Source organism: Gracilinanus agilis, chromosome 4, assembly GCF_016433145.1.
Source record: "Gracilinanus agilis isolate LMUSP501 chromosome 4, AgileGrace, whole genome shotgun sequence".
NCBI classification, from domain to species: domain Eukaryota; kingdom Metazoa; phylum Chordata; class Mammalia; order Didelphimorphia; family Didelphidae; genus Gracilinanus; species Gracilinanus agilis.
The window spans coordinates 309,048,749-309,072,608 of NC_058133.1; the positions used below are offsets into that span (position 1 = coordinate 309,048,749).

The window sequence follows — 23,860 nt, forward strand, 5'->3', positions numbered from 1 at the left end:
AATATTATATTCCTATATGTAATAGCACCTACTTCCTAGAGTTTCTTTGAGAACAATAAGATATTTGCAAAGTATTTTCCAATGTATGCATATGTGTATATGTATATAATAGCTAATGTTTGCATATGTATATATGGTTATATTTTATATACATATAAAGTTATTTGTGAAAATTTCCCCCTCTCAATAAAATGTTATAAACAGGCTTTTGGGGGATTGCTCTTATTTCTTTTGGTCTTAAAGAAAAGGTGTAATTGATTCCAAAAGAAGATATGAAAAAGATTTTTCTCCTTATTCACAAAATAAATTTACAACAAAACTCCATTAACGTTCTTTCAAAAGGATGACATGAAGCATAGTTATCCACTGCCATGCTACTTGATGGATAATCCAAAAGAAGTTCTACCAACTCCAGGGGAACACTGCTCTGTTATATAATAACATATAATCCATGACTGTTTCATAGTACCCTAAAAATCCACAAAGCATAAATAGCATAATTTTGAATAACTTTACATTATCTTGCTTTCATATGCCTATTAACGTTTCCACCTACTGTCCTTATTTAACTCCCTTCTTGATACTGTCAATGATTTCCATATTCAGTTAAGTATAGTCTTCAAGTTCCATAGGGAATGGAACAAAAAGTGAAAAGAAAAAAAAACCTGGGTTCCAATCCAGTCTTTTACATTACTAATTAATTAGGTGACCCTGAAAATTTTTCTCAGTGTGGTTTAGTGCTTCACTTTGGCCATCTATAAAACAAAGGTAGTAATAACCAATCTATTTATCTCATGCAATTTTCATGAAGTTAAATGAGATAATATATTAACATATATTTGGAGGAAAAATTCTACACAACTCAAAATCCTATAGTTATTTATTCAGCCAGATTCCACCCACGCCTTAAGACAGTGCCTGTTATACCTCAAATCTCTAATGCCTTGAGCATTCTTAAGGGGGCCTACCTCTAGTCAATAGGAAAATCCTTAAGTACTGCATCTTTCTTTCCCTTTGCCTGATTATAAAAAGTCAAGCTAGGGGTGAGCTGGGTAGCTCAGTGGACTGAGAGCCAGGCCTAGAGACAGGAGGTCCTGGGTTCAAATATGGCCTCAGACACTTCCCAGCTGTGTGACCCTGGGCAAGTCACTTGACCCCCATTGCCTACCCTTACCACTCTTCTGCCTTGGAGCCAATACATAGTATTGATTCCAAGATGGAAGGTAAGGGTTTTAAAAAAATAACAAATGAATGAATAAATGAATGAATGAATGAATAGATAAACAAACAAATGAATGAATGAATAAATGAATAAATGAAAGGTCAAGCTAGAAACAGACCTAAGAGTAGGGATGACTGAGAGAGAAAGCAGATATATCTACATCTTCTTATTTTTCTGTTTCTATCCTTATTCTATCCACATGGTAAGGTATAGGACCTATTTCTACCTCTACCCCCAGAAGAGAATGGATAGATCCAGTGTTAGAAGCAATGTCTAGTTTAACCCCAGATGAAGAAAATGAGAGCCAAGGGGTTGTTAAACTTGCCCACATTCATATCTGGTAATAACTATTAGGGGCAAACTTTGATCATCTTCAGTGACTCCAAAGCTAGTCTTTATTTTCCCATCAGAGAGACTCTGGGATCCAGTGAAAAGGTAGCTCCTAGGAGACTAGGCTGAGATGAGAGGAGGAGGTTTTCCACTACCTAAATCAGTCTTGGTTCTGCTAAGTTAATAACTGATCCTACAGAAAATTACAGCATCTGACCATACACTCATCTTGTCTTCAACATTTTTGCAAGTAGTTCTCTATTCCCCCATTGAATTAATATACACAGTTTGTCACCAACTTAGGTAATGTTCAAAATTACAAAAGACAAACTTGAAAATTAAGGAGATTTCCTATCTTAAATTAGGCTTATAAAGGACACACAATGATTCAAGTCATTGTATTAATGCATTCGAGTTAGGAGGAGACCATTTGAGTAAATTTAACTGAATGGTCCTAGAGAGGTATCAAAACATTAGTCCCCTTTCCAATTTACCTAATTTATTCTTTACAAAAGAATGACAAAAGCTACAGAAATGCAATAGTATTGTAGAGAAAGTACTAATATGTTCCTTTTTTCAGTAAGCGATTATTTGAAGATTCTGTTCCTATGTTCAGGATCTGAACTTCAAGCCAAAAAATTCTACTACTTGCTAGGTATATGACCTTGGCCAAGCCATTTACTGCCTCTAAACCTCAGTTTCTTCATCTGGAAAATTAGAAAAATAATATTTTCACTAGCCATTTCACAGGGTTCTTATAAGGAAAAAACTCTGTAAACTGTAGTATTATATAAATGTGAATTAGCATTATCATTATTACTGACTACAAAACAAAAGGAAAGAACCATTTGCTTTCTACTTGTCACACCTGAAAGAAGATTGTGAGCCTGATATTAGTATCACCACTTACACGCATCAGGAGCTACTCCATTTTTCTAACTTCCAGACAAAGTAAAAAATAAATGGAGAAATAAAATTATAAGCGAATGAATGTAAAAGCACTTCTTGAGTGCTTGTTATGTGCCAAATGCTATGCTATTTCAGAAACTATTCATTCAGCCTCAGTTTTGTTTTCAAAATCTGGTTATTTCTACACCAAGTTTTTGCAACTACAGATAAGTAAATTACTAATGATCATTATATGTTTTTGTTAACATCAGGGATCTCAAAACACTCAGTTAACATAAATAATTAGTATTCCCTCTTTATAAAATAAAAATGGTTGTAGAGTTCAATCATTTCATCTGAACCATTCTAGTATTTCAAATTCAACTGATCTCTGATTTTATCAATGTGGATGGAGCCTTCACAGTTATAGTTTACAATTGCTTCATGCCTTTGAAGATAGTTTCATACAATGCTATGTTTCAACTCCCCCCACATTCAGTGGATAGACCCTTCATTGAACAGATCACAATCCCTCTGTAGCATTATAGATGGTTTCATACATTGCACTGGCTCCTTCCAAATTCATTACCTGGTGGCCAACATTTTACCCATAAATCTTTCCAATCCTGGGTAGGCTGGTGCTCAGATTGACCTTTCTAGTTTGAAGCAACATACCAGAGGTTGTGCTATATTGGTATAGCCTTCAAGAATTCAGGAGTACCTTAAAGCCCCAAAGAGGTAACAGAACTTATATTTATGTAGCACTTCTGGAAATCTCAAGTGAAATATTTGTAAGGCACTGAGCACAGTGCCTAGCACACAGTAGGGGATGGATAAATGCTTACTCACTCACTCCCCATTTGTAAGTTTGCAAATCATTTACATGCATGATGTTATTTGACAGCACCATGTCTGACCTCACTTCAAATCTCCAGTTATATGTTTAGAACCATCTTATTACCATAACTAGCTACAACATACATTAATATTCTGTTTTGCTAACTTGTGTTTTCTCCACAAACTTTCAATTAATAAAGAAGAAATACATAAAATCATCAAGTATATAAAGAGTCACTATCCAAGGACCATTTGCTATTCTCTGTGTCTACTAAGGATAAAAGAATAAGAAGGCCAGGCAGAAAGAATGCTTAAAGTAGTAATTTCTTGAGTTTATAGGATCACAGCATTAAATCCAGAAGAGAGAGATCTTAGAGGGCATCTACGCCACCCCTTTCATTTTCCAGAGGACAAATCAGAGGCTCAGAGAGGTTAGGTGACTTGCCAAAGGCCTCCCAGGTAGTTAAGAAACAGATACAAGCTTTGAACTATAATTCTTTGACTCTAAATCTAGTGCTCTTTCCATTGTACTATGCCATTAAATTTTGAAGCGGGTTACGGAGAAGTCATCCTTCTAGGAATAAGCCTGATCCTCAATTGCCTGGCCAAGTTTGGGTATAACTTTACCAGAAGATTTTCCCATGGGTTTTTAGTAAAAGACAATCTCTATTATGTAATGTTCATTTTTAAAAATCAAGAACAAAGACATTTAAGAAAAATGGAAACTTTTTTTTTAGAAATTATCTTTGCATCAGAGGAGAAGATATTCTAGACAGAAATTCTTTGTTACGACTAAACAACAGAACTACTGGTGTTAATAGCCCATAATGAATACCACTTCATCTTATTATTATAAGACCACAGTTTTGGTATTTCATTATATGTCAAAGAAGGAACTGAAATCAAACTAATTATATAGTCTAAGTTTATATTAATCAAATACAAATATAACATTCCTTTCCTCAATCCTAGGATTCTGACAGTGCCACTACTCACATTCATAAAAAGACCAATAAAGCATTTTAACATGTAACGGGAGTCAGCCCACCAAAGCAATAAATGGCTTACAAAGATTATCATTGTTACTGACTGCTAGGGAAGACCTTGTTTAATTAAATGTTTTAACTCTCAGGGAAAAGTAACTGAAGCTTTCTTTAAAACGTAAAGTCATATCTAAAAAGTTGAAATCGAAACAAATTGTGTCTAGTTTCAGAGATTTTTTGATATTGAAAATTATAGATTTTTTTCTGGAGCTCTTTTCAATTTTTGAATTCACATGGAGGACTATAAAAAAAAGTTCTTTCTAAAGCCAGTTATCAGGAGGCAAAGGAAGAAGGAAGGTGCTTGTTTAGCCATCCTGGAAGTCATTTGGTAGGAAGAAATAAATCATTCAATCAACAAGCATCTACTTAGTAGCTACTAACTTCCAGGTATTATCCTAGTCACTAGATATATTTGGGGATCAGGTATTCCCAAGTTGCTAAAAGTTAGCTAGACGGCACTTGTACTTGGAGTCAGGAAATTCAGTCATTTTTCAGGGTGTCTGACTCTTCGTGATCCATGTGGGTTTTTCTTGGCAGAGATACTAGAATAATTCATCATTTCTTCTCCACTCACTTCACAGATAAAAAATCCAAGGCAAACATGGTTAAGTGACTTGCCCAAGACCACACAGCTAGCAAGAGACTGAAGCTGCACTTGAATTTAGAAAGATGAGTCCTCACTGTGCTACCCTACCTGCCTGAAGCCAAAAAGATCTGAGTTCAAATACTGAGACACTTATTTAACTGAGTTACCCAGAGCAAGTAAGTTACTTAACCTATGTCTGCTTCAGTTTCCTCAACTGCAAAATGGGGATAATAACAGCACCTACCTGTTTTGAGGATCAAACGAAATATTTGTAATGAATTTTGAAAAACTTAAAGTGTTATTATGTAAATGTTAACTTTTATTCTTATTAGCTGAGAGTAGTTCTACTTGCCTCTGGCACTTAGTTTGGCATGGGTCCTATAGGACCTAGGAATCTATCTTTGAAGGTAGAGATAGGATAGTTTTGTTAGTCATTGATTATACTCTGGAGAATAATATAGAAAGGAGTGTCTTCTTGGTTATCATTTTGGGATTCCTTTTCAGTGCATACTACCAGCTCTTCCCAAGATAGAAGGAAGGAGGAAAGGAGAGGAAGAGAGAAAAAGGTCCCATACTAAGGAAGACTGGGGTTCAAGACTTGCCTTTGAAGCATACTGACTAGGTGACCTCAGGAAAATTATTTAAATTTCAGAGATATAAGAATGTCCCCTTGGGGCAGCTAGATGGCACAGTGGATAGAGCACCAGGTCTAAAGATGGGAGGATCTGGGTTCAAATCTGACCTCAGACACTTTCTAGCTCTGTGACTTGGGCAAATCAGATTGTTACTAGGACAAAAGGTAAGGGTTTAAAAAATTCTTTTTTTGTTTTTAAAGAATATCACCTTAATAAAAGTCAATGTAGATTAGCACCTTCTCTTGAATTTAGAGTCTAAGAGAGTTGCCTAAGACATTGAGGTTAAATGACTTGCCCAAAGTCATCCAACTATAATGTGTCAGAGGCAAGACTTGAAGCCAAGTGTTCCTAAATACAAAGTTGGTTTTCTATCCATTATGACACACTTCCCCTTAAGAAATATAGTATTATATTATATTACTACTCTTCTTCTTCTAGAGAAGAAGACTGCAGTGCAGCAGTAATTATGGTGCACTATCAATCTCTAAGGCTTCTTCTTGCCTTCCTTCTTGGAGTCTGCTTGATAACTCAGCTTTTATTTCTCTCTCCATTTTCTCCATCATACCATAACCCAAAGCCATGGTTCCTGGGAAAATAAGGAAATTGAGTAGACTTGCTGGAGTGCAATACTATCTTGTACCCCTTCTGAATGGTGTAATGAAAAGAACATTAGACTTGGAGTCAAAAGAATTATTCTGGACTTGAAGTGGAATCAGCTGACCTGGTCTCTAACTTTCTAGGTGTAGCTTGGGGAGGTCACTTAATTCACTTAGCCTCAGCTTCCTCAACTATAAAAACTAGAAAGAGGATACTACTAATAGCACTGACCTCACTGATGTCCAAAGGAAATTTACTCTCCCCCACCCACCCTTCTGGGGTCCCACAGCTATCTGCTGCATACATGGTGTGATCCTGAACTCGACCCAGAGGAAAGGATTATCTGAAGGAAATTGTTCAATGGATTGGGTCAGGAGAATAGAATGACAGCAGGAAAGAGGTAGCAATAGAGTCAAGAGATCACAAGACAGGGGGCAGGATGATGTCCCCTGCACTGCTCTTTAGACTGCCCCCCTGGGCAGCCCAGGCAAAATAGAAAGCCACAGTTGGCTCCCAAGACATAATATGTGAGAGTTAGTGGGAGGAGAAAACGTTTGATAAACTGAGGCAAGAGCTGATTTCACTCTCTTCTCTTCCATGTTTGTTGCTGGTTGGACTTCCCTGTGGCTAGGGGGCCCTAATGGTGGCCACAGAAAAGCAAGCTAAATGGAACAAAAAGGAAAGTAACATATATATATATATATCCTATTTTTCCATCTTTTTCCTCTACTACTTTTGATTAATAAAAATTATTAATTTATGGTCAGTCTCATAATGTTCCCTCTTACACTGAGTAGCTACAAGGAAAGTGCTTTTAAACCAAAAAGGATCTGTGTAAATCATTATGTAAGTCGTTATGCTCCATTCTTGGAGACATTGTTTTATCTAAGCTTTTTTTTTAATCACCTCCCTAGCTCTTAGCTGAAGAAAAGAGAGAAGTAATGAAAAGAGGGATGTAGGGAGAACAAGAGAGAGAAGGGTAGAGAGGGAGACAAAAATCAAGAGAAAAGAGACCACTAAATCTCATTTTTTAAAATGATACCAGATGGTGAAGGTGAGTCCCAAGAATGTTCAAAATATGGATTTAAACATCTCCTTTCCCAGGTAGCACAAAATCCTCAAAGCCCAACTCATGCTCACTTCCCCGCCTCAAACCAGTCAGTCTGAGTATCCCTGGACAAATAAGTGGGCATTGAGTGGGTTGATGGAGGAAGCAAAGTTAGTTTAGTAAGACAGACAAGGCACTACTGTATTCCCCTTTTTGCAAAAGAGGGGAAAAGGCCAGACTGTTCTGAGAGTCTCCACAATCCCTGCTCTGTTTCTGAGTGGGGGATACACCAGCACAGGCTAAGTCTACTTTCCAGGGATGCTCCAGTTTTCCCTATACTCCAAGCCCAGCACTGTCAAAAAGCTGAATGCAATGCAACGTAGCCAGCTAGAGCCAAGGACAAGGAGGCATTCAAAGCTTTTCCAGCAATTAGCTCTCAGCCTTCCCACCTCCTTCAGCCTCCAAACCCACTTCAACCCACCCTTCTCCAAGATCTCCTCCAAGTCAATAATTCTGTACTCACATCTGCACCTGGTGTGCCGGGTAAGCCCGGAGCTCCTGGTTTTCCTGGGTCTCCATTGGGACCCTGAGGGGGGAGAGAGAGATTCCCAAAAATAAGGCACTTTTCAAAATAGCAGAACTTCAAGGCATTTCTAAAGGGTAGTGTTTGAAGCTTTTCACTTACCGGGGGGCCAGGGGGACCCTTTGGACCTCGATCTCCCTAAACCAAGAGAAGAAAAGAAGAAAAGCTTCTGTAAGTGACCAGGACACTGTCCAAATCCAGACTAAGCACAATTTCAGGGGCATATACAGGGACATGGGGTGGGAAGAGATAATGTGGATGGATCTGAGGGCAAGTAAGGCTAGGAGAGGGGAAATGTGACACCTTCTCCCACAGAAATACCCTGTGAGGCACCAGCACTTGAGAGGGCGCCCAGAACATACTTGCTTTTTGTCCCATGCATACTACAGCTAGTTTGTTAGCACCATAGCCAGTAGTTTACTTCTAGTGGGTCACAATAGAGCCAGAGTGACTTTATTTAGTTAGTTTAATTTTTGGTTTGGTTTTGTTTGGGGAGTTTAGGGGTAACCCAACCCATAGACACATCTTACAGCTTCCTGTAAAGTAGTCTTTCAGTTACAGGATTCAGGGGGATAAAAGAAGAGAAGCACCAAGGAAAGAAGGCCCCCATAGTGTCCTGCCACGGAATAGGGCAACCTCCTCCACCCTGAAGAAGACACTTACGTCGATACCATCGATGCCCGGAACTCCTGGGGGACCGGGAGGACCAGGAGGCCCTTGGGGACCCGGGGGACCTCTCTAGTGGAGGAGGACACATAAAGAACAATTTAGACAATTGAGCATCTCTGGTCCATATTCCTCCTCCCCCTTTCCATTCACTTCCCAACCAGCCCAGTCCAACTTGAAGCCCCCAGGAGCCTTGAGTCCTAACAGGAACTCTGGGCTCCCTGAGAGCTCAGTGCCCCGCTCTCTTACAGGTTACCAGACTAGTTAGTCACCACTTTTAAAAAAAGCAACGTTCTCTACCTAGGTGGTCTTCCACAGTTTTGGCAAGTGATCTGGACTCAGAGATAGCCCTTGGAGGATAAATTGTAGGGAGTTAATGAGGAATCTATAGTTACCACCTAACAGTTTTATATTGAATAAAAGAGGAATGAGTCCAATCTCATTTAAATAGTCTTCAAATAAAAAGGGAAAGGCTCATTGGATACCTGACTTCAATCAAAAACTGATTTTGTGTTTTGACTAAAGTTCTCTAGCCACAAATTCTTTAAAATCTCCACAATAATCACAAAAACTCAGATCAACCTATAGCCTTTGTCTTGCAAACTGAATATGTTCTAATCTTTTTCTTTTGCTATACAGGATAGGATGGGGGGGAGTTGAGGAGGGGGAGAAACTAATGGAAAGATAAAGTTAAGAGAGTAAGCTAGGAAATACAGCCTCTAGGTTGTTTCAGAGACTTGCAGAAATTCTCCCTTACAGAAAATCTTGCCTGGAAAACTACATTCAGCTTTACTGTAAAGTGATATCTTTTATCTCTAGCAAAACGAAGATAGTTTATACAGGACTGTAGGAACTGCTTACTTTATTTACTTAGAAATATTAAGATTATATGGTGGGGGGGGATACTTTTTGCTGTGATTAATAAAAAAAATCTATTAAGACTACACTTGGTCAAGGCAAACACTGTTTTCAAGATTTCAGAGCTCCATCTGCCAGACAGGTTACAATGGGAGCTTTGTAAGTGAAACCTCAAACCTCCACTACCCTCCCCCATCCCCATACCCCATCCCCACTAGAAGAGGAGGAAGCCGACAGAATCTGCGGGAAGGTAAGACTTGGCTACCCAGTGTCAAACCTAGATCTTTCCAAGCTCCCACTCTTACAGACACCTTGGGCAGCAGGGAGGAGGCTGTAACCCCAGTTCTTTTTTTAGAGTCAAATCTCCTAAGTTTGCACTTAAGGAATCTGCCTCATGATTCTGGTGAGAGGTAAAATAATTCAATTTTTTTTAAATCTATGCAACCGTCGACCAACTTTTTCCTGAACAACTAGGATTTCCTGCAAGGGATATTTGCCTGACTTTCAGCTGGCTCAGAGGAGACTGAGTCCGCCCCTGCCCTAGCACAAATTGCAGATGCTCCAGGGGTGGTGACTGCAGCAAGAGTTGAATTTGATGGGAGGAGAAAAGATCATCCCTAGCCTTAAAATGGCTGTGATGGACACCTTCCACATTTTATATTTAGCTGGGTTCATCCAGTCTTCCAGAATATCTTCCTTTTTATTTTAGTTTTGAAAGCAAAATAAAAGAAAACAATACCCACATGCCAAGTAACCAAACTTACCTCCCCATTGCTCAGGCTTGGCTGCAGAAGAAAGATATGAGAAAGTAAGAGATTAATTACCCAAGAACTTACTTGAGCCAGGCACAAGCAAAGAAAGTGCAGAAAGACCCCAAAACGGAAGGGCCCTCGGTCCTGGGCAGCAATAGCCATGTCCACCACCTCTCTGGCTAGTCCACGGGGCCACACTGAACTCCCTGTTGCCCTTGCTGAATTTTTAGACCCACAAGACACGTAAAGTGACCTCCATCGGCACCCTGCCTCCCCACCCCCACCCCCAGGTCTAGAAAGCCAAAGTCCCGGGACACCAACTGCAAAGGTAAACCAGCGGCTGGAGGCGTCTGTTTCTCCTGTTTATGAATGGTCCTGGAGGAGGGTCATCAGGATTGGAGGAAACCTGGAGACTGGGGCGAGGCAGGATAGAATGACAACAGTCCCCCTTAACCCTTTCTGCAGAGGCAGCCTCGGGTTGGAGCAAGTCCATAAATGGTCCTCTCAGTCTTGGCTTCGGTGTCTTCACCACAGCTGCCCTGGGCATTCAGTCTCACCTTCAGCTTTACTGAGAATGACAAGTGAAACTTGCCAGGGATAAACTTTTTTTATAAAAAAGGGGTTGGGGGGCACACATAAGGAACATGCTGTGTGTTTGGATGGTTGCGCTGAGCATTCAGAAGAAAACACCAAAAATACCAGCCGGGGATTATGTCAAAATGGTTTCTGAAAGCCAAGTCTGAGGATGGGGTTGGAGCTTTCTGTATGACCTTAAGCGCATCATCAGGTGGATAAAAGATGTGTAGCCGGCTCCTAAAGGGAGGTCAGCAGCTAGGAAGGTAAAGAAGGGAAGAGAGGAGGAAATTGTACTAGATTTACCCGCACTGGAAGTTCATGGCATGTTTCTCTCCTGGGTCTCAAAGGGTCACAGTGAATCAGCAACCACTGGAGTTCAAACTAGAGGAAAACAAAACAAAGTTCAGCTCCTTTTTGAACAGAGATATGGGTGCATTAAGACTACTAAAACCGTATTATGAAAAAAAAAAAAACCCTATTATGATCATTGTTTGGCTTACAGCTCAACTCACAAGGGGCTCCCTTCTACCAGGAGACCATCCCAGAGCTGCTAATTCCCTCCCCTAAAACTTTATTTACCTTTACCTTTTTATTTGCCTTTTTATTTACTTTTTATTTACCTTCATTTACCTTTGTTTGTATGTTTATATCTTAGATGTGTACATATTTATTCCTTGAAGGTAGAATTACTTTCACTTTTTGTTTCTGGGTCTAGTAGTTACTAAAGAACCTGACACACAGTAGGTGCTTAATAAATGCTCGTTGGCAGATTGATTATATCTCTAGGGCTTATGATAGCATTTGATACTTGATTGATGTTTATTTTTACTTTTTTTAAACCCTTAACTTCTATGTATTGGCTCCTTGGTGGAAGAGTGGTAAGGGTGGGCAATGGGAGTCAAGCGACTTGCCCAGGGTCACACAGCTGGGAAGTGCCTGAGGCCGGATTTGAACCTAGGACTTTCTGTCTCTGGCCTGACTTTCAATCCACTGAGCTACCCAGCTGCCCCCTGACTGTGATGTTTATTGCTACATAGAGGCAGCCCTGGGTTCTCATATACTATCCCAGGACAAAGCATCTTTGCAAATCCCTCCTAAGTGGAAAGATAATAGACCTATTTGTGAAGACCAATCCAACTAAATTCATGGAGGATGAGCAACCAGAAGGCTGATGACTATGTGATGAACTGTTTGAACAAAGTAATTGATGAAGGGGCATGATCTTCATTGGCAGAGGAAATACACAGAAATGAAACTCTGTACTGAAAATTAGGAAGTACAAAGTACAAATATAACAAAAATCATTAAATTAGAGTCAAATAATATAATGGAAAAGCCATTATGTTGTTGTTGTACATTTTTCCTTCTTTTTCAAAAAGAGCCAGTGGTATTGTCATTGATATCAATGATTAATGTTAACCATCAAGATGTCTTGACTTGTAGGTGACTTGGATTTTAGTAAGGCAGAGTTGCATGGTCATCAGCCTCATTCTCCAGACATCAAAGTCCAGGGGCCAGATGAGTGGAGGTAGCCTGGCATGCAATGGATATTCTTGGTTTCTCCAATGTTTGACCAAGCTCTAAGCACCTCACAACACATGCTTTAGCTACTTTCATGGCTGTTGAAACTAATTGTTCTCAATTGCCCATTCCCCTGAGGGAAGTGTTCACTTGCTTGGGATAAGTAGTATCTTCCTAACTTATCAACTCATCCACAGGTTTGAGGTCCTTCCTTTACTCTCACAAAAGCCATTTGGGTGATTAAAGGGTAATTTAACCTGGAGAAATCTAGTGGTATAGAGCAGCTGTGCCAAATTCAAAATAGAAATGCAGATGATACATAAGGGTCTCTGAAGGCTTCATATTGACTTAGAAAAATACATTTTAATATATATGCATTTTATTGTATTTTTTATTTGGCTAAATATTCCCAATTACATTTTAATCTGATTATGGCCCCATTGAGGGATGGGTTTGACACGTCTGGTATGCAGCATGTTCTTTTCCTTAAATGCAACTTTCTGGTAGTAAAGGCCAGAAAGAACTTACCCTTTCCATTTTTGCAAATAAAACTTCTCTGTCCAAGGATTCCCAAAGAGCTAGGAGACCTTAACAGCTAGGAGACTCACCAAATTGACATAGAGAGCTACATCCTAGCCTTATTCCTCTCAGGGTAGGAAAGAACAACTGTACCTGACTGATATTCCTGATATCTATAGAAATGGAAAAGGATCAAAAACAGCAATGTCGAGAGAAGTGGCAACAGATAGAGGGAGTAAAGCAGAAGAAATTGGATGTCAAGAGAAGTTTTTAGTGTCAGAGAAAGAGAAATGCTGGAATGATGATACCCTTAGAATCCTGAGCTTCTAAGGGTCAGAGATTAGGGAAGCACAAGGTGGAGGAAGTAAGGATTAGAGTAAATTTCATGGATTAGCTTTAAGAGGAAAAGAGGAGAATTTGGATACAAGCCCTGGGAGAAGATTCTGACAAGGAGAAAAGGATTGTGGGGGTTTTGCTGGCATTAACAGTCATTTTATTTCTCCTGTTTCTACAGAGCTAGAAGGAGGTTTTGCTCTGGCAATTTTCCGTTGCTAGTCCTAATCTCATGGAGAGATTAGGGATGCTTTGGTTTAGAGTTTTCCATGCAGTGGACTGCTTTTTCCCTGAGATCCATCTGCCAGAAATCCTACTGGCAAAAGTAATCCCAAAGGTTTGTCAACTGAGACTTTGGGTTATCTAGGGAAGTCAAACCCGGACTGTAGGTAAGGGCTCTAATACACCTGCCGGCCTTCCTTCCTCTTTGTCCTTTTGTTAATCCATATTAATTAGATTAGTTTATAGTCACATAGCTTTTGGGGTCTTAGGTAAGAGCAGGGAGATATCGGAAGGACTTGAGAAGATCAGAAGAGCAAACCCCAAGAGGGGGAGCATAGATTGGAGGGAGGAGCTATAGCTGGATAGATTTAGGACTGTATTTATCATTTTCCTACCCTTAATAAACTTGGTTTTAATCATTTCAGTGGTTGTGCTTTACTGGCTCTGGGGAGGTTCCTAGGTGGGTTTTATTATCTCTCATCCATCTAGGAAGGATGAAAAAGAGATTTAAACATAATGACATAGGATAATATCATCTGATTGGTGAAAGACTTTTTTTTAAATTATGGACTAGTAGTACAAACAGTAGATGCAGCTAGATGGTTCAGTAAATAGAGCACCTAATTAGATGCCAGCACTTCTTAGAATTCTGAAGTTCTTCCAAAGAGGAATTTCAAATGCTTCAAGACTCCCAATTTCTTCATCCTAAATCCCTATCCAAGGCAGCTGAATGGCTCTGTAGATAGAGCACTAGACCTGAGTTCAAATTTGGCCTCAGACACTTACTAGCTGTGTGACACTGGGCAAGTCACTTAACCCTGTTTGCCTCTGCAAAGAAAACCTCATGGACAGTATTGGTATGCTATAGGGTCTCAACTGAATAACCATGCTCTCATCCTTCCCTGCCTACACACACAACCACATACCAAATTGTCAGTTTATTTTTACTCCTGAAATTACTTTTTTAAAATTACTTTGTATAGATTTTGACTTTATTTATTTGGAAGCATATTGTCCTATCTTCTCTCACATTCCCACGTGCCTCAAAATTAGCTTCTTTAGGGCAAAGGCTGATCTCTTTTGCATTTTGTCTGTGAATCTAGCATTCTAGCACACTATTTCACACACAGTAGAGATTAATGTATGTTTGTTGAATTGAAGAAAAAAGAGCTGAAAGAGTGAATGAGTGCAGTGATGGGAAGAATTTTGAGACCTAAACTAGAAGAGCACAAAAGAAGAAAAGGGGGGGGGGGGAAGATTTGAGGATTAACAGAAAAGCTATAGAAAACTGTTATCATCCTCAACTTTATTTTTTGTGAGGAAGTTTCTTCATAGGCACTTAAATCCAGATAAATTGGTGTTTCTGAGTAAATAAATTCTTTTTGTACTTGGAAGCCTTCCAGCAAACCATCAGATCATAAATCCAAACACATTAGGTCTTTTTTTTCCATTCAAGGGCTATATTTCCCCTGCTAAAAATCGATATTAGTTCTGCTAGATCTAGAGAGGGGTTAAATTACTGTCTTCTTACATCTGGGAAGATATGCTAGGTTATGTCACCATGTGTCAGGGTATGTGGCCAGACAAAAATAAAGGTATGGAATATCTGAGGCCTTTCACTCATGCCAATTAGCAATAGGAGTTTTCTGTTGAGGAAGACTTCAATTTGACTATGATTCGGTAGATGTCTTAGGAAGTCAGAGAGCGCTAATGACTTGCCCGTGGTTACACAGTGAAGAAAAGGGATTTGAATTTCTGCCTGCACATTCCAAGCCCAGGTCTCTAATTCATTATAGCACACTGCTTCTGTTTTCAGAGTATGGATTAAAATGAAGCCCTGTGAAAAAACAGTGTGGTTTAATGGAGAGATTGGTGATCTAGAAGACAGAAAGACAGAATTCCAGTCTCTCCTCTAACATATACTGTGTAACCTGGGATAGCCTCTTAGTTTCATAATGCTCTAGGTCAGTGATGGCAGTCCTTTTAGAGAGTGTCTGGCCCCACTCCCAACCCAGAGACTGCCTGCCATGCCCCGCCATTACCCCTCACAGGGGAGGAAGAAAATGTTCTCATTGGGCTACTGGGTGGAAGAACGGGTGAAGTGGAGAATGTCCTCAGTGAGTGTAGAGAGGGAGAGGAGAGTGGCCTGAGCACTCTGCTCCCCTCCAGCTCTGCTGCCTGTGAGCTGTCCATCTTACCCACTGTGCATTCCCATTGGGCTGCTAGGCAGAGGGGCAGGTGAAATAAAAAAATGTCATCAGGCACAGTGGTGAAGTGGAGGGGAGCAACTCCACCGGAGTCCCTCTGCCTTTCTAATAACAAACTGGTAGGGAGGGGGGATACCCACAGAGAGTACTCTGTGTACCATCTTTGGCACCCATACCATAGGGTCACCATCACTGCTCTAGGTAATTCACTAAATCTATGAGTAGGAGATCTTAACAGGCCCCTTAAGGCCATGTTGGTGAACCTATGGCACATGTGTCAGAGGGGCTGCTTCCCCCTCTCTATTGCTCCTGAGGATATTGCTCCCATCACCTGCCCCTCTGCTCAGCAGCCGAATGGGAATGCTTCCTCTTTCCCATACCTGGTATAAGGGGAACAGGGATCACATAGAGTGTGAGGGTTGCAATTTGGACACTCAATATCTAAAAGGTTCACCATCACTGCCCTAAGGAGGTCATCTATAGATAGCTATTAGGGTAGGATATGCACACAGATTGAGGGAGGCAGGGTACATCTTTTTTTCCTCTCTAACTTCTAACTGAAATTTAGAATTTCCTTTGAATAAAAATACAGAGCACAAATACTATTCTGAGCCTTCACAAGTCTGCCAATAGGATAAACAACACAAAAAAAAATTGAGAGCCCCTGCAGTAAGTTGCAAAGAAGGTGCCAACCTGCATTGGTAGAAAGAGTCTTCATTCAGGGAGTTCCCTATACCAATGAAATAACAGATCTAGTCCCTATCCCCTACCCACTAAGAAAAGAAATCATGGAATGATAAGAGAGGGTACTTGTACACCATTAAAGTCATTTTCATGCAAATATCTCATACCTGGAGTTAAATATTATATTTCTTTTTTTAAAAAAGCTATTTGCATTATAACCACCTCAGAACCTTTAATTATATGACTAAACAAGCAACCTACAACCTTCTATTTAGGTTTTTCCCAAGTTATCTATTACAAATGCAAAGCAATCTCTGAATATGGTCTTTCTCCAAGTTTGTAATGTTCTTTGGGCAAAGAAGAACTTCCATGTAAATATTGAAAATACTATTTTATATGGTAGAATTTAATTGGGAATCACACACAAATACATCTATGAACACCGACCAGGTCTTTCAGCTGGTCTTTGCCAAAGGTTTTGTGCATTAATATAAACACCAACTAAGCATTTGAAAAATTGTCTATATGTCTACCCTTTACAGACACGTGGTATGAATCTCAATTTTCATATTACTGATTATTTTTTAAAGACTAGCAGAATGCCTTGGAAAGAGTCCTTTTCATTAAACACTCCATCAAAAACCTACTTACAATTCCTTCACTATTAGATACTTTGAGGGGTAGCACTGCCTCAGTTATCCTCTGAATCAAGATATACTGACCTGGATTCAGGTTCTGCTTCTGATACATATTGACTGGGTGGCCAAGGGTACATTATTTAATCTCTCAATATCCTAGGTATCTCTTTGAAACTATACATACTTCTTCCAGTTAGACATAAATCTGACATACAATGGCCTGCCTTTCCAGATAGAGAATGTAAGGTCAGTTCATGACCATGGAACAAGCTATCTGGAGTCTACTGGGATCATATCCATATCAGGAGACAATATGGCAGAAAAGCATTGGACTAAGAATAAGGAGACCTCTGTTCATTAATCCCCTCACTCATGCAAAAGCTCTGTACCAGATAAATAGGTAAATAAATAGATAAATATAAAAAAATAGATAAATCAATAGAGGGAAGGTTATAGGGTAATTAAGAGGAATCAAGAAAAGCTTCCAAGAGAAGATGGGATTAGGGGGCAGTTGGGTGGCTCAGTGCATTGAAAGCCTGGACTAGGGATGGGAAGTCCTAGGTTCAAATTTGATCTTAGACACTTCCTAACTGTGTGACCCTGGGCAAGTCACAATCTCCATTGCTTAACCCTTACCTATCTTCTGCCTTGGAACCAATATACAGTATTGATTCTAAGAAGGAAGATAAGGGTTAAAAAATAAATAAAGAAGATGGGATTTTAGCTGGGTTTTAGGGAAGCCAGATGCTTAGCACAGTGCCTGGACACATAGTAGGTACTTTAAAACAAATACCTGTTTCCTCCCTTGCTTTGCATATATTATGTTCTGGACAAACTGAACTAATCTCTACAATGTATATGCCTACTTGAATTCATTCATGCAAATAGGAATGTTTAGTATGAATTCTTTTCTCATCTCTACTTTTAAAAACCTCTTTTCATCAAAGGTCAACTCAAGCACCACCTTCTTGATGGGTTTTCCCTGATTCTTTAAGCTGAAAATGTTCTCTATCTCCACAAAGTCTCTTTTTACATTTTTTGGCTTTCCTTTATCCTCATCACATACTACTTCAGCATACATAGAATCATACAAGCTAGTAAGTGTCTAGGGATGAATTTTAAGTCATATACCCCCTGACTCCACTGTACCATCTAGCTACCCTCAGCAATAATAGTCTACATTTATATAGTGGTCACTATGAGTCAGGCACTGTGCTAAGCATTTAACAAATAGTATCTCATTTGATCCTTACAAGTACCCCAGGGAGATAGGCATTATTATTATCCTCATTTTACAGATAAGGATACTGAGGTAAACAGAGGCTTAATGACTTACCCAAGGACACCCAACTAGGAAGTATCTAAGGCCACACTTGAACTCGGATCTTTCTGACTTCACAACCAGTGGTCTATCCAAAATGTCACCTAGGTACCACAACTCTGCCTATAACCCTATCAGCACCCATCTAAGCTGATCATCAAAGACAAACCATTTTTAAAGGGGGGACGGAAGTAGACTTGTATGTCTGTAAAATTTCTTCTGAATCCCATTCATAGTCCATGAAAGTAGAAAAACAATAAACGTTGACTTTTTAAATCTTCATTAGTTTGCATGAGACATGAATCAGTTTTTTTAAAAAACTATCTTGTTTTCCAAATTGCACCAAAAACAAGTTTCAGATTTCTATTCAGACTAGCCTATAGCATCTCTTAAGAAAGCTCTTTCTGTGTAACCTGCTCCATTAGTTTGCTACCTCACTAGTTTTATTGCCCTCTAGTGGGCAATATAAAGAGAATATTGTCCTAAAATACACAGTTTGGGCCTCAGATGAATGATTCTCTCATCATGCCTTTGGGGGAAAAAATCCAATCAAATCATCTAGAAATGTCACAAGCAATCTTCCCCACCATGGATTACACAGAAGTCTGCAGACGCTACAGGCATATCTTTGTGTCCATCCCATAGGCTTGAGCAGAAGACTTCTCTTGTTCAGTCATAGTCAGGTCCAACTCTTCATGACCTCATTTGGAGTTTTCTTGACAAAGAATTGGAGCAGTTTGCCATTTCCTTTTCCAGCTCATTTGACAAATGAGGAAACTGAGGCAAACAAGGTTAAGTGTCTTACTAGTCCCACAATAAGCAAATATCTGAGGTGGGATTTGAACCCAGGAAAATGAATCATCCTCAGCCCAGGCCTGGCATTCTATCCACTGTGCCAACTAGATGCCGGTAGAAGACTTCTAAGGAAATCTAAATAACAATTTAGGAATGTGTTATGTCAGTAGACCATACTAATATTAACTAAGCAGAATGCCATACTAGTGTTTTTCCCATGAGATCTCACTGATTTGGGGATCTCTTGATGAAACAACTTTCTCAAATGATACAGATTTGCCGATTCTCTGCAATTTGTGGCCTCAGAGAACTTCCTAGAGTACTGAGAGACTTGCTCAGCCAGGATGTACCAGAAGTATAATTTTAAAGTGTTCTTGGGTCCAATATTGTCTCTTCTCTACTACACAATACTGCCTCTTCTACAAGTGATCTCCTACAATGCTAAATAATAATAATAATAATAATAATAGTTAACATTTCTATAGCCCCTATGTGCCAAGCACTATATGAAGCATTATATGAATTTTATTTCATTTGATCTTTACAACAACCTTGCAAGGTAGATGCTCTTATTTTCATTCCCATTTTACAGATGAGAAAACTGAGGCAAACGGATTAAGAGATATAACCAAGGTCACACAGCAAGTAAATGTCTGAGGTCAAATCTGAATTCAGATCTTTACTGCAGGCCTGGCACTCTATTCACTGCAACTCCTATATGAGAAAATTCTAACACTTTTTAGCTGTGTGACTTGGGGCAAGTCACTAAACCCCCATTTTCTATCCCTTACTACTATTCTGCCTACAGAAAATTGGTCCTAAGACAGAAGGTAAGGGTTTAAAAATTAGAGAGAGAAAAGATTCTAATATCATCTTAAAGCTGATTTTCCCAAATTAACATTCTTTTTTAATTGATATTTTATTTTTCCTCCAATTATATGTAAAAAGAATTTTAACATTCTTTGTTTTAATTCTGAGACCCAAATTCTTTTACTCCCACTCTCCTTCAACTCTCTTCTCCCTGGCATGATTAGCAATCTAATATAGATTTTATAAATACAATCATGTCATATTACATTGTTCTTTATTTATTTATTTATTTTTAAAGATTTTCCCATAGTTACATGATTCATGTTCTCTCCCACCCCTTTTCTCTCCCCCCCCCCCAGAGCTGACAAGCAATTCCACTGGGTTATACATGTCATACTAACACTACTGAGAAATCAGTTTAATTGTTTGATATTGCACCAATATGAAATAATGATTTACTTGGGGATAGAAGATTATTATCCTTGGAATCAGTTAAGACCTGGATTCACATGCTGTTTCTGGGAGGTATGGCAAGAGTGTAACCACAGGCAAATAATAATTCTCAGTACCCAAAGCCATAAATTACAATAGAGGACTTGCCAATCTGTATCAGTGGAGAGTTTCCACACTAGGGAGTTTTCTATACTAATGAAGGCATAGGTCCAGACCAAGACAAAATCAAAATAAACTATTAGAAGGTAGCTATTTCCTCCCTCCAACAATGTATCCATCTCTCACTATATGGTAAAACAATCCTGTTCTCTTATAGTCTGAAATAGTTGAAGAGCCCTATATTTGGAATATTTTTTAAGTATTATATTTTTCTCAGGGTAGCTGGATGGCATAATAGAATGCCGGAGCTGGAGTGAGGAAGATTCATCTTCCTGAGGTCAAAGCTGGGCTCAGATACTTACTACTTGTCTGTCCCTGGACAAGTCACTTAACCCTGTTTGCTTCAGTTTCCACATCTATAAAATGAACTGCAGAAGGAAATGGCAAACCACGCCAGTGTTTTTGCCAAGGAAGCCCCAAATAGTGTCACAGAGAGTCAGGCACAATTGAAAATGACTAAACAATCACAACATATCCCTCCTCTCTGTATCACACGACGCAGTTGGGTTTGCTTGGATTGTACTTCAGGGAATAAAAGAATAGTCTGTGAGCCATATGATCTCAAGAAACTTTTCCCCTTCATCAAATATGCACCTAATGCCCAGCAAAGATCCTTGAAAAAGCAGAGAGGCGTTCTTTGTTTTCTAATAGAGTTGTACCCAATAACTTCCTTCAGCAATAAGAGTGACAATTCACAATAAAGAACTTGTCGTAAAATAACATGTTTTTATGAGGTGCTGCCAAGAATTCAAGTTTTTTTTTTCCGGCAGGATAAATGGTGCCATCATAAAATATGTGCACAAAGGAAAATAGGAAATACGGGATTTATTTCTTTAAAATCAAAGTAAGCAATGTATTACAGCAACACATTGGGAAAAAAATAAAGTGTTCTGAGGCCACTAAATAACCATGAATGATGAGAAAGCACTGGGGCTGTATACCACATGAGCAACTATATTGAAAGGCTTATGAAAAACTTCTTGAAATTGGTTTCCTTTTCCAATTTAAGAAAAGGGGAAAGGACAAAAGATAGGCAAGGGAAAATCATGGACTAGGACAATATAAATGAGTCTTTTAGCATTAGGAGTCCATCAAGTGTTGTTTCCTATTGCATTTTTTATGATGCTGTTTCCAGGGCTTGCTTTTGACAGCTGAAGACACCTTTGGAACAGAGGCTTTCCTTTTGATTTATGTTACTGAAGAAAAAGCACCAAGTTGCACCCCTTCCAGAATATATTGAATTAGTATATGTGCCAAAGATTAGAAAGAAGTAAATTCTAGGCAGCAAATTTTAAAAAACAATGTTCTGTGTTTTATTCTCATTATATTTTTGCTCTTCATATTAATTTAAATTTCCCAACCTGGAAATACTGAATAGTTAATGTCTCCAAGCATGAAAATTAGTAGACTGGGAATGATAACTTATACCTCATATGGATCTCGGAATGTTTGGAAATCAGTGAGCATTAACCCTTTCTCCATTCTTAAGAATGGCACCAAAGAAATCATGTCATCTTGAAATAAGTATAAATTAATAAGCAAACATTTTTAAAACAATAACTAATCACTTTAAACTTCAGCTGATTAAAGAAATTAAAGAAATGCCCCAAATCTTAATCTCCAAAGTATATAATTATTCTAATTTTTGTACTGTGATTTATTACGAACATCTTCACATGCATGGTCTCATTTGATTCTCACAACAATCCTGTAAGCTATGCATGTATGTAGATTAGGTATTATCATCTTCATTTTACAAATATGTAAACTAAGGGTCAAAGTCTGCAAGACCTGCCCAAGATCAGAGGTTCATAGACTTGGAGCTAAGGGAGATCTCAGAAGGATAATTCATCCGACCTCTTAGTTTCACAAATAGAGAAACCGAAGGCCAAAAAGATCCATAGGATGAGAGACTTAGAGCTGCCATAGACATTAGTGGTCCAATTCTCCTTTTTCTAAACATATACATATATAAACATATATAGTATAACATATATCTTATTTATAATCTTATATAATAATAATAATGGACCAAGAATCAGAGAGAAGTGATATAACTAAAATCACACAGATACCTTAGGTGACAGAAACAGGATTTCAGTCCAGGAGCTCTGACTCCAAATCCATTGAGCTAGCCACTACTTCATCAAAAAGGATAAGTGCCCAGTGAGAAATTTTGAAGGTCACTGGTTTGTCAGAACCCGGGGCAAAGTAGATTTAGTCCTTAGTTATGTCAGTATCTTCTGGTTGAGTGGTAGAATCAAAATGTCAGAATTTATTGTTCTCCTGGTCTTATTTATTTTATTACTATTATGTTAGTTAAATGTTAGGCCAACCTATGGTTGCCACAAAGACACATTCTAACTAGACAAAAAAAAATTTTTTTATATTGGTATCACATTAGTTCACTTAATTTAAAATTAAATCACATATCTACATGTATTTAGATTCCCAACAGCACAACCCACATCAAAAATAATAAATCAAACGCATAATCTTTCTCTTAAAAGCATGTTTACTTTTAGGGAAATAGTAGGAAAGCATCACCAGAAGATAATTAGTATAATGAATATTTTAATGTATGCTAAATTGAGAATTTGTATATGTATGATTTTTAGATACACATCTACCTATCAGTGTATGGGGAGGAGGATATTTTCTTAAAAAGATCTGAAAAAAAACATTATCCACTATGTGATTTTAAAAAAGATCTATTTTCCCAATTAGTTTGAAAATTAAAAATCCATTTCCTTATGAAACTAATTTAATATTATATATTATTTATGGCAAAAAAGAGTTTAGAATTAATAAGAAAAAGGTATATTAAACAGCTAGATGGTACAATGGATAGAGCAGCAAGTCTGGAGATAGGAAAATCTGAGTTCAAATTTGATCTCAGGCACTTGCTAGCTGTATGTCCCTGGGCAAGTCACTTAACCTCCATTTGCCTCAATTACTTATCTGTAAAATGGGGACATTGAAGACGAAAATGGCAAACCACCAAAGTATCTTTGACAGGAAAATTCCATAGATAAACATCCATGAGGTCATGTAGAGTCAGATGTGACTGAATGACTAGACAACAACATTATGCAGTCCACTGGACAGTGTTTATTTCCCTTTTAAAAATTTTCCTGCACCAGTAGAATCTGTTCTCTGTCCACTCCAGAACCTCTATTCACTCAATACCTCTCATTTCTCCTAATCCATGAACAAACTCCTGACTACATTTGGCTCCCTTCTCATCCAGGATGGACACCAGAATCAGCCATATTTTTACTATACCGAAATCATCCTAAATTCTCAAGAATCTTTTATTTTTTTCCCCTGTTCCCATAGTGCCAATCCTGCACTATTCTTATTGAGTCATTTCCCTATGCTTGTTTCTAGACTGAGTAGTTCTAGAGGAATATACTACACTAAAAATTTATGCTACCCAACTTTATCTGAGCCCTTACACTCTTTTTGGTCATAATTCTCTAGCTCATTTTTCACAGTTACTCTTCCAGACATTTTCTTCTCTCAAGTCCTAAAGTTGACCTCCATTTCTGCCAGATGATGTTATAAACTCCTGACA

The 23,860-nt window shown here is 38.6% G+C and overlaps 1 protein-coding gene across 1 annotated transcript in view; it reads right to left on the bottom strand.

The window, feature by feature from the left end:
* Nucleotides 1-23,860, bottom strand: part of COL9A1 (collagen type IX alpha 1 chain) — a 121,040-nt gene that overhangs the window by 82,773 nt on the left and 14,407 nt on the right. Inside the window, exons 6-10 of the mRNA XM_044673743.1 lie at nt 10,916-11,002; nt 10,058-10,078; nt 8,433-8,507; nt 7,872-7,907; nt 7,710-7,772 (exon numbers count right to left, since the gene is read on the bottom strand). Of these exons, the coding sequence (XP_044529678.1) occupies nt 7,710-7,772; nt 7,872-7,907; nt 8,433-8,507; nt 10,058-10,078; nt 10,916-11,002 (282 nt within the window). The remainder of the gene's footprint in view (nt 1-7,709; nt 7,773-7,871; nt 7,908-8,432; nt 8,508-10,057; nt 10,079-10,915; nt 11,003-23,860) is intronic.